Source organism: Fragaria vesca, unplaced genomic scaffold (assembly GCF_000184155.1).
Source record: "Fragaria vesca subsp. vesca unplaced genomic scaffold, FraVesHawaii_1.0 scf0512956, whole genome shotgun sequence".
In the NCBI taxonomy this organism is placed as follows: domain Eukaryota; kingdom Viridiplantae; phylum Streptophyta; class Magnoliopsida; order Rosales; family Rosaceae; genus Fragaria; species Fragaria vesca.
The window spans coordinates 589,007-599,407 of record NW_004443397.1 but is presented as its reverse complement, the minus strand read 5'-3'; the positions used below and the strand labels follow the sequence as shown (position 1 = coordinate 599,407).

The 10,401-nt window shown below is 40.7% G+C and overlaps 3 protein-coding genes across 3 annotated transcripts; all 3 read right to left on the bottom strand.

The window, feature by feature from the left end:
* Nucleotides 1-1,082: 1,082 nt before the first annotated feature.
* On the bottom strand, nt 1,083-4,311 carry LOC101307363 (major facilitator superfamily domain-containing protein 5-like). Its single transcript, XM_004309500.1, has 9 exons — nt 4,103-4,311; nt 3,478-3,622; nt 3,227-3,395; nt 2,661-2,931; nt 2,164-2,429; nt 1,829-2,044; nt 1,548-1,662; nt 1,321-1,394; nt 1,083-1,195 (listed from the first exon to the last, which is right to left on the bottom strand). Exons 1-8 carry the CDS (start codon nt 4,251-4,253, stop codon nt 1,333-1,335), a joined length of 1,395 nt encoding a protein of 464 aa, XP_004309548.1. The 5' UTR covers nt 4,254-4,311; the 3' UTR covers nt 1,083-1,195; nt 1,321-1,332.
* Nucleotides 4,312-5,243: 932 nt separating this feature from the next.
* On the bottom strand, nt 5,244-6,317 carry LOC101294232 (2-keto-3-deoxy-L-rhamnonate aldolase-like). The gene has a single exon (XM_004309536.1). It carries the CDS (start codon nt 6,315-6,317, stop codon nt 5,244-5,246), a length of 1,074 nt encoding a protein of 357 aa, XP_004309584.1.
* A 253-nt stretch (nt 6,318-6,570) lies between these two features.
* On the bottom strand, nt 6,571-9,365 carry LOC101307077 (UPF0160 protein MYG1, mitochondrial-like). Its single transcript, XM_004309499.1, has 7 exons — nt 8,957-9,365; nt 8,711-8,857; nt 8,520-8,618; nt 8,145-8,336; nt 7,855-7,974; nt 7,634-7,705; nt 6,571-7,042 (listed from the first exon to the last, which is right to left on the bottom strand). The coding sequence occupies exons 1-7, from the start codon at nt 9,182-9,184 to the stop codon at nt 6,815-6,817; spliced, it is 1,086 nt and encodes a 361-aa protein (XP_004309547.1). The 5' UTR covers nt 9,185-9,365; the 3' UTR covers nt 6,571-6,814.
* Nucleotides 9,366-10,401: the final 1,036 nt, after the last annotated feature.

Genomic DNA, 10,401 nt, shown 5'->3' with positions numbered 1-10,401 from the left:
CTCTCTCTCTCTCTCTCTCTCACTTGGAGATTTCTCTCTCTCAAATTTAGGAGAGTGGTTCTTCAATCAATGGAGTTGCAAATCTTATTGGCTCCAGTGTAGACAACCTGGATACAGAATGTACGACAATGCCCCTCGTTTTGAGTGATGGTTCATCTTTTCACAAGGTCAGGAGACTCATTCAAATCATCAAAGGGTGAACCACCTTAAACAAATGCATTGTGGACATCTTTGTGGACTGGTGAACCATCATAAACAAAGACACAGTTAACTACAGTGGAGTTTGCTGGTTGGGTTCATTGGGATTTTGGGGAAGTCAAATCATGTGGCCAATAATGTCACATGGCCCAGGTGGAGGGATCATGGTCATGCATGAGATGATTGTGTAGCTCAGTTTGCTCAATGGAAGAGTGGTGTTGGCCCAGATGGGTTTGTTTCCATGTAAAATATGATTACTGATTGATGTTGGATTCTGTGTGTTTTCGCATGTCATGTGGAGAGGACATGAAAGAACATGAAAAGGCTGTCACACATGATCAGTTTAATTGATGAAGGGTCATTTTAAAGCTTCTCATGGTCTACCTTTCAAGTTGTAACATTAGATGAGAAATGGTAAATATAGTTCTGCAAACTGCGCATCTTAACTTGGTTATTGTGGTACGTATGAGTTCTGCAAAGTAAATTTCTGAATTTCATGTTGCTGTATCTAAAACATTCGCTTGCATCTATAGCAAGAACCGCTCACTTCTTTCTATTTTCAATTGCCTGATGCCTCAGAAAATGAAATGAGCTAGAAAATTGCAACATTTGGCACAACGAATTAGATTAATCAATTTCAATTTAATTAAGGTATTGCAATCAGTGAAAGTTTTCTTGAAAACTATATATTTATACGGGTTACAATGATTTAAATCATTTAATGCTGCCTCCTACAAACAAAAAAGACAAAAAAATAAACTGCAAATGATAGATCAGAAGACATCATTTAGGCATCCTTATATCTTCTGACATAAAATTATCACACGAAAATATAGCTGAAGCCAGACATCAGCCTAAAGTGATTGGATAAGTACATGAACTATAGGTTACTACACAGCAACTACACTGTTTAGTTAATCATTTCTTTGTGTTATAGCAACCAGCTGATTGCCCCTTGAATATCCTCTATACCCTGTTTTGAAGTCGCTGCATCAAACTGTATTTTCCTCATCAATCCAACAGCAAGGAGAAAACCAAGATGCAGCTCGTAAATTCAACTTGGAATGGTCGGCTTGTTTCAAGCATCAAAAATTATCAAAAGTTTTATTGTTTCTTTTTTACCTCTATCATCAATCAGTCATTTAATGGCTCCGCTTCAGTGTCCATCTCCATTGGTATCCATTCTAGTGATGATTCTGCAAACAATCAAAGTACATTTTATTAACCATCAGCACATCAAAATGGTGAACGCAACTGTGATAAGGGGGGATGCAACTGTGTACTATAGAGTTTGAAACTTGGAATATATCAATTACACAGCAAAAACTAATTGAAATTGCAGAACTTACTTGACTTATGGCTGCCACCCTCAGTTATCACAAAGAGCCGTCTCTGCAACACAGCAGCCGTACCGAGGAAAATCGAGCACATACCGAACATGATGGTGATGGGAAATGCATTGACCTGGAATGAAAACAACACAGGTCACATGTTATATACAGGACAAGAGCCAACATTTGTGATTCTATAAGAAGAAGAGACCATTCAACACCCTTTTTTTTATTTGAATTTAGAAAGGCAAGTAGGCAGACCCCAAGGACTTATGAGAAATGCAATCAAAATCACTCACATTGTACAGCACTACACACACAAAAATGTTGAGAGGAATGCGAAAGAAGTTCATGATGGTGCTTCGTGCCTCCTCTGGGATGTATTGTGATCTCATTTTCATGATAGATGGCCAGAATATCCCCACACAGGCCTCAAATGTGCAGAATCCAAAAATTTGAAAATACCCTGAGAACGAGATGCCCCCACCTCTCACATTGGAAGGTGCAATCAAGAACTGTCAAACATAGACAAATCATTATTGAGCAGTATTTCCAATGTAACCATGAGTTAAAAAGAGATTCAGAACCATATATTAAAGAAGATAGATTAGCAAAGTAGATTTCCTTGACATACACTAGTCACAATGGGGCACAGAAGGGATGCTGCAGAAACTGCAAATACAATCTGCATGTAGCTCTCGACTCTGGGGGCTGAGCTGGCCATCAATCGAGATGCAATAGAGCTCCCCAACATTGACGCTAGCATGAATGTTGCAAAAATGAAACCATGTGGAATCTCCTCATCATTTGGGCTCAGAGCAGGAGTCCAGAGAAACACAAAGGTATACATTGAGCCTTCAAATAAGGACTGTATGGCACCCAGCAAAGCGATTTTCTCATCTGTTCCAAATGGAATATGGTAGCCAAATAAGATTCTGATGAATGCAATGATCAAGATAGAGGGTGGGGAGTAACAGGTTTACACTGATGGTCATACTCAAATAAGACCTTATATATAATTTCTTCAGTCATCTATTTGAACCAAAAAGAAAAAGAAAATAAGTAATTTCATATTGAATTTATCCTTTATTAAAAATTAGAAACCACCAGTAGTAAAGGTTAGACGCCTACCACAAGCAATGGCTATAGCAGCACCCCTGAACTGGGTCAGCAAGTTCTTGTTATCTGATGAGTCTCCATAGTTTTCACCCCATGTTGCCAATATGATTGCCATGCCAATTGCCAAAATGCAGGCAGCAGCATCAAATGGAGCAACTGGACCGAATGCCAGAGTATCTACCAGAAGATTCCCCAATAACCCAGATACAATAGCAATCAGACCGTTACCAAGAAAAATGGCCTTAGAGAATGTGAGTGAAAGCCATTGTTGTTCAAAGCCCCTCTGCAAATATTCAGGAACAAAAAAGTTACAAACAACTGAATTGTAAAGTATCATTGAAGTCTAAAATTCAAATTCTAGAGGGAATACTAAGGGGAAAGAAAAAAACTCCAGCCCCCGGAACCAGTAAATGGCTGGTTTCTTCTCCTAGGAGGTGCATAATATACAAAGAATATGAGTAGGATCCTTAATTTCATATAAGGATTGAGCCACGATTTTTTCATATTAACGACAAATTAAAAGCTACCACAAAATACGACTTCCAAAATTACACTTGATTATCAGAGCAACAATTCACCTTATTGTGTTCTGCAACAAGCCAAGACTCAAAAGCTGAAAAAAGTAGAGAAGTTGCAATGCCTCCTAGTACGCGTCCCAACATTAAAACTTTGTAGTCAGGAAAATGCTTGGTGAAGCAACTTAGGATGTAAGTTATGCAGTACGTAACACATGCCCTCTTCCGACCCCTGAATTTGAGACATCAGTCTTCATAAGTACAATTTCAATAAATGAAGTTTAAGGAAATCAATCCATGGACATGAAACTTACTGTTTGTCAGCTAGAGACCCTACAATTGTCCCAAACAACATAGACGAACCAAACCCAGCAATAAAGAGTTGTCCAATATCGCCCTTTGTAAACCCATAAGTGCTGTAGAGGTAGTAAACATATGGACCCTGCAACCAATCCCCGGCTGTAGCCACAACCAACTTGATCAGATCCAACTAAATCATAAAATATTTCAAACGAAAATGCATTGTCTATTCGATCCCAAGCAATCGTCAAAAGTTTATATAATACCTCTGCCTTTTCAATTTAAAAGTTCATACAACTCCAAGCAAACCAAACGATACAGAAAACATGGTAACAAAGAAGTACATGAATAACGTGGATCAACATAGAAATAACAAGCCAGAAACAGCTTATACATAATGAGAAGTTGCTACTATAGACATACAACAATCAGATCAAGACACATTTGGAGCAAACAACAAGTTCATCTCATTAAGCACAACACCAAGCAGCCCTTAGCTAACCAAAACTGAACCTCTAATCTCAGTGTAGTTGAATTTTCAAATCCCGCATCAAGAAAATAAACAAGAATCACATTACTGTAGATAGAACCCAAAACGGAGGGAAAGAAAAGGGCAGATCTAAGGGGAGCGTAGAGTACCCATCATGAGAGAATAAACGAGGAGATAATTGTTCTTGAAGAGTGTGAAAGTGGAGGAGGTAATAATGCGATCCTTGTTCCTCTTGCTCAGCTCCAAAGCTGCCACCACGGCCGAGAGAGCACCGAACAGAAGAAAGTAGAACAACTCCATTGGACAATCTCAGACAAGAGAAGAATGAGTTGGGTGAAGCTAAATAGGGGTCGGGGACTTGGTGGCGACCCACAACGATTACAATAATGGGGAGTTTAGGTGGCGGCAATTGAAAACATTTCCCGGGGCTTCTTCACCCACACTGCAATCCACACTCTTGTTCTGGTTTGGGACCAATCCGCTTATGAGTTTGTTGACTATCTGCCCCCTTTTTCTTTCTTTTTTAATGTTTTTGTTTGTGTGTCTGAGAGTAATGCGACTTACGAGTAAGGTAATAAGCGATCTCGGTTACGTTGTTAAAATCTACAATTACAGATACATAAACTCGAAACATTGTGAAATCTGTGTTGGTCATAAGCGGGTGAAATTTTAATTTACTTTTTATTCATATTTTTAACGATTAGCGTAGAATACAATAAAATCGAGCTTATATGACACAACTATTGTTTTATTCATGGACAAGCTAATTTATTTTACTTAGTTATACCCCCAAACTATCTAACATTTGGACATTTGAGTTACAATTTTTTTGTCATGCTTTAGTGCTTAATCTGTTATCTTAGCTTTACCTCAATCTTGTTTGATGGAATTTGTTGGATATTACCTAAAATGTAAAGCAAAATTCAACTTATAATTTACAACTCCTCTAGCACTTAACTATGTCTGAGTTAAATCACCCACTTGATTTTGACAATGTTCCATTTCAACTAAATGATGCTACCCACCCCTCAGTTCACAATCACTAACCTAAGCAGTGCACATAAGCCAAACTCTTAAACACTAATATCTTTCTTAAATCTTAATCATGATAGTAATAGACACATTTGGTGAGACATCACCATCTCCCTATTTTCTGTCGGTTTAATCCTATTTCCTAAGTTGATTTCGACCTTCCTAAATTAATTACTGATCACATAAGCCGGCAAATTATGAAATTAACATTTTATTACCAAAAAAAACCACAAATTAAAAATTTACAAAAATATCCCGTCACTCGCTCCAGTACTTCTCATCAGCATCGTTACCGTGCTCCTCCTCATCATCAGAGCCGTTGATCAAGCTCAACCGAAACCTCCTCACGTCCTCCACCGCGGCGCTCCTAAACAGCCCGACGTCGACGCAACCCGACACCATGTGGTAGCCACGTGTCCTCAAATCCTGGGGCCCATCGTGGGGCATAGCGAACCCACACAAGTAGGCCCCACCCACAAGCGGGTCGGTGCCCAGCACGGCCTTCTCGGCGCCCTTCAACGCGTTCCGGACCTTCTTGTTCCCCGGGTCCCACAGGTACCCCATGCTCGCGCTCAGATCCAACGGCCCCATCTGCACGCAGTCTACACCTTCGACGGCCGCGATCTCTTCCGCTCTCTTCACGCCCTGCTCGCTCTCCACCTGGCACATGATCAGCAACTGGTCGTCGTAATTACTTAAATACCCCTCGTCGATGCCGTAGCTGGAGGCGCGCACGACGGTGTGGGCGGAGCCGCGGATGCCGGCCGGAGGGAAGCGGCAGTAGGAGACGGCTTTCTCGGCCTCCTTGGAGCTCTCGATCATGGGGAACATGATCCCCTGGGGGCCGAGATCTAGGGCTTTCTTGGCCCAGGTGGCGGAGGATTCCGGGAGGCGGAGGATGGCCGGGGTTTGGGTGGCGGCGAGGGCGCGGAGGCAGGAGAGGGCTTCGGAGATGCCGCCGGGGCCGTGCTCCATGTCGACGACGACGAAGTCGTAGCCGGAGAGGCCGGCGATCTCGGCGAGGGTGGGGGAGAAGCTGAGGAGGAAGATGCCGTAGAGAGTGTCGCCGTTTTGGAGGCGGGACTTGAGGGTTTGGGGGGTGGTGGAGATGGAGGTGGTGGTGGTGGTGGTCACGGTGGTGGTGGAGAGATCGGAGGAGGATGGGGCGGCGGATTTGATTGAGGTGGTTTTGGCGGTTAGGGTTAGGGTTTTGGATGGGGAGAAAGGGAAGGAGAGATGAGGTAGGGGTTTGGTGGTGGCGGTGGAAGTGAGAGAGGTGGGTTTTCCGAGAGCTGAGGCGGCGGCGGCGGTGGTGTGAGGCAGTGTGGCCATGGCTGGTGCTGGTTTGCTCTTTGGGGATTATCGAAGAAGAATGTAGAACAGTGCAGGCATCACTGACCTAAATGAACTGTGAGTCTGAGTAGTGACAGTGTCATAGTGAAAGTAAACCACAGCAACTTCACATTTTCACTATATACAGTAAGGTAAGTTAATGGACTGTGTCCCAGTGTCCTACTGTGTGTGTGAGACTGTGAGTAGTGAGGCAGAGGAAGTCACCCACTGTAATTTCGGTTTTTTCCCTATTTACATTTTCAGATTCGAAAAATTTACCGATGGAACAACCAGATACATAGATAAAAATGTTTGCAATTCCAAGTCATTGACAGAACAAATCCTCCACTAACGGGCATTAGAATACAACTTGTAGAAACTCAAGGGTAAAATTGTTTCTTAGGGAGATGAGAGAGATCAGAATAGACTAATGTGAAGTTCCGAGAGTTTAGTAATCCATCTGAATCAGTGAATGACAATGGAGATCAAAATCTTGTTTATGAAAGCTTCAGACTAGCCTTTGCCATGGCCAGAGCACCGTCGTATGTTTGATTTCCGCCAATGAACCCACTCATGTGGACAAAGACACATCCGGGAATCCCAGTTGCTGTTGAGAGCTCATCGTCCCTAAGCCCTCGCCATTGAGATGCAAGAGGCTTTCGGCTCTCGAATCTATCAGGAGCTACTGCCACAGCTTGAACACGCCAGCTTTTACTCCTGTCATCCTGGAATTTATTGTGATGAATAATATCAGCAACTCTTGAATGAATTATTCAGACATATTGACAGCATATTAAGGCCGGACAGTTGCAAGTATACAAATATTGAAAGGGACACTGACAGAGGAAGAGAAAGGGAACTAATTAAAGACCAAAAACAGAAAGGCTGACTTCACAGTCTAACTGAATGTCGTCAGAGATACTCCCAAAACCCAATCTCACCAACCAAAAAATAGATCGAAAGAAAATCATAAGTAACCAAAATCCCAATTCCAGAGTATCCTCAGAAGTCCTCTAAAGGTACTTGCGATTCTAAAAGACTAAAAGAATGCTAAAAGAAAGCTACCAATATTTCCAAATGCATGAAAAAAAACTACTATAATCATAACCAGAGAAATTCTGTAATCCCTGCACTCCCTTAACATGTATCTTATTCATGAATGTGAGTTTGTTTCTTGCCAAATACTTGAATAACCACAAGCAGAAACTGATTGCTTTGGAAACTAAATGTATAAATACTTAAAAACATTTTGTATGGGTCAGTGAAGTGAGAAAGGAAAAAAAGAAGAATCAAGGAAATAAGATAGATGAAAGTACCTGGTAGAGAACATATTTGATGGAAGGGTCAATCTTCATCTCCTCTTCAAGTTCAAATAAATGAAGCTTCCACTGTAGGGGACAGAAACATAGAAATGTCTCAATTAATCCCAGTGAGGGATAGAAACAGATCAATACGGAAGAAATTGAACACCTAATCTCATTTGCTTCAGACTAACAACACATCAATTAAGTAAAGGGACTACAGCAATGCCACTTACAGGACAAAACCGATTCAAAACCATAATTTCTCCACTAGGGTCAATACTCCATCTTGCTAAGAGACACTCCATCACGATGGACCGTGCTGGTAACCATGATTTGGCATGAAAACGCAGACTCTGAAAATTGGAAAGAGATCATTATTAAGGGGATAGAAACAAGTGACAGCAATAGAATACAACCTCACTAAAGCTTTCCCCCATTCTATTTGGAATATGTGCTCATATTTGTATGTTAATCAAAGAAACGCATTTTCATATCTCATAACTCTTAACCAAAGAAAACGCACGTTCAAAAATTCACTGCCACCTAGAGCCATTGCTTGTTGAAAGGCTTCATTCTCCTTCTCAGATGACTGATCAGGATCTGTCCAGTCCAAATTCAACCTCCCCACCCTCGAAGACAAGTGTGTGTTATTCACATATCTTGGAGGCTGGTCTGTATCATACTGATTAATCCCATTGTCAACTGCATCAATTGCCTGTTACAAGTACAAAAGTACAATCAATCAACAATGTTTAAAACCTCATCGCAATAACCAAACTAGATGTCAAAATGAACCTTCCCAACATTAAAGCAAACAAAATACGGCAATAAAATTTGAAGAAACATTAGCAATTTTAACTTTCACATAGCAAGAGAACCAAGGAGAACTTAGTAGTACCTCCATAAAGCTTTTGTAAACAGCCAAGAACAGCCTCTGCACATCAATATGTCCTTCATCAACCTGAAGCTCCTTGGCTATTATTTCCTTCCCAAAATGCTGCAATCAAATTCAACACAAAATAAGCTCAAACACTCCCAAAACCACACACATACATAAACCCCCAAAAAGACAGCACCTTTCAAACTTACCTTGTAAACCAGCCCAGCACTACTCAGCTTAGTCTTAAACCCATGTCCAAAAACCTCCTCAAAACCCTTCTGGTGATGATCATACCGATCCCTACTCGGGTCATACTCACCCCCAACATCAAGCACAGCATCCAAACCCTCCAAAACCTAAAACCCCAAACACAAATTTCCAATTTTGAGTTAGACCAATTTCCGAATCGATCAAATTAGGTCAATTCCACGGAAAATGAGATGGGGGTTACGAACCTTGGGGTCGCGAGTGCGGACGATTTCGGCGTCGGAGAACTTAGAGGTGAGGCGAATCATGAAGCAGCCGAGGGCTTCGTCGCAGTGGAAGCTTCCATTGTGGGTGCCGACGCGCTTGGGCGGTGGAGCTACGGATGCCATGAAGCGTCGGCGGCGGTGGGTGTGGAAGAAGACTGAGGGTAGAGTAGTAGTCGATAGCTTAAACCTTCTGCAAACTAGAGGAAGCATTCACACCTTCTGCAAACTAGCGCGGGTTTACAAGTCCAGAGGTTTTACTTGATACTTTACCATTAAACCCCCCAGCTTTATTTATTTTAAAGAAGTCATTCACAAAAATGATAAAATCGGTTGGGTTGATACTTTACCACACCAAATTGGATTGTGAGACGATCATCTACATTGACTTGGGTTTTGCACTCATATGTTTGTCATGAGTTCATGACCATTATCTATATTTAAGCAAAAGGATCTGTTTCATTTCAACAAATTTCCATTTCTTTTGCACATTTGAGATAATGGAGAAAACTAACATGAGAGAGTAAAAATATAAATTTTTAACATACGTAAATAATCTGCCTCTTATTGTATAATATGTCGTTAAAATAAGAGGTTTAGCATCAAATATGATTCTAATCACTAGTGAACCAGGATTCATTGTTCATTTTTTGACATATGTCTTACCATATCAACTGGACTTAACAGTTACTTGACTGAGTTTGCGTAAATTACTTATCTCCTAAATTAAAAGGGCCAATCAAATAAGAAAATTTAGAAGAATACAGATAAACCCAGAATCCCAGATCACTTCCTATCTTCTTATCTTAGTTTGAAGGCAGACTGGTCATGGATTTGGTAGACCCTGCTGCATACTCGTCCATGGAAGAAACACACCCAGAAGTCCATGGAAGAAACACATCCATAATTATTAAGAAGCAGAGAAGGACTAGAAGGCTTATGGGGCTAAAAGATGAGAAGTGGTTTTGTAGGGATTTGAGGAAGGTTGGGGATGGAGGATTTGGAAATGTAAAAGCTATCTTTCTAGGCATTCTCGTTGAGAAATCCGTTGTTGTTCGTTTTTCACCAAGTCTTGTTTCTATATTGCATCCATGAGCAAGAACATGACTGGAAGACTTATGTTAAGGAAGTAAAGATTTGTAAATGGAATTTTTGAGGATTTTATTCAGTCAATAATCATGATTAACATAAGATGATTAACGCATAATCTTGGTTTATGCGTTTTTTTTTAGTTATTGTTTGCTATATTTCTATTAAGAGAAATTTTAAATACACACCCCTAATATCTTAATACACACCCCTTACTTAATACACCATCTATCAAGTTTTTCATTTTAGTATTATACTTAATACACATCCCAAACTGCCTAAAATACCCTTAATTTATGAAATATTCCATTATTTAATATAATTAATATATATTTACTATT

What these genes read in the sequence shown, in the direction of transcription:
- LOC101307363 (XM_004309500.1), bottom strand. Translation starts at nt 4,253, where the DNA reads ATGGAGTTGTTCTACTTTCTTCTGTTCGGTGCTCTCTCGGCCGTGGTG. An exon ending in TTGTTGCAGAACACAATAAG is followed by an intron (nt 2,932 to 3,226) that starts GTGAATTGTTGC and finishes GAATATTTGCAG; the next exon opens with AGGGGCTTTGAACAACAATG. An exon ending in TGTGTGTAGTGCTGTACAAT is followed by an intron (nt 1,663 to 1,828) that starts GTGAGTGATTTT and finishes TTTTCATTCCAG; the next exon opens with GTCAATGCATTTCCCATCAC.
- LOC101294232 (XM_004309536.1), bottom strand. Translation starts at nt 6,317, where the DNA reads ATGGCCACACTGCCTCACACCACCGCCGCCGCCGCCTCAGCTCTCGGA.
- LOC101307077 (XM_004309499.1), bottom strand. Translation starts at nt 9,184, where the DNA reads ATGCTTCCTCTAGTTTGCAGAAGGTTTAAGCTATCGACTACTACTCTA. An exon ending in GTGCTGGGCTGGTTTACAAG is followed by an intron (nt 8,619 to 8,710) that starts GTAAGTTTGAAA and finishes ATTTGATTGCAG; the next exon opens with CATTTTGGGAAGGAAATAAT. An exon ending in TTTACAAAAGCTTTATGGAG is followed by an intron (nt 8,337 to 8,519) that starts GTACTACTAAGT and finishes TACTTGTAACAG; the next exon opens with GCAATTGATGCAGTTGACAA.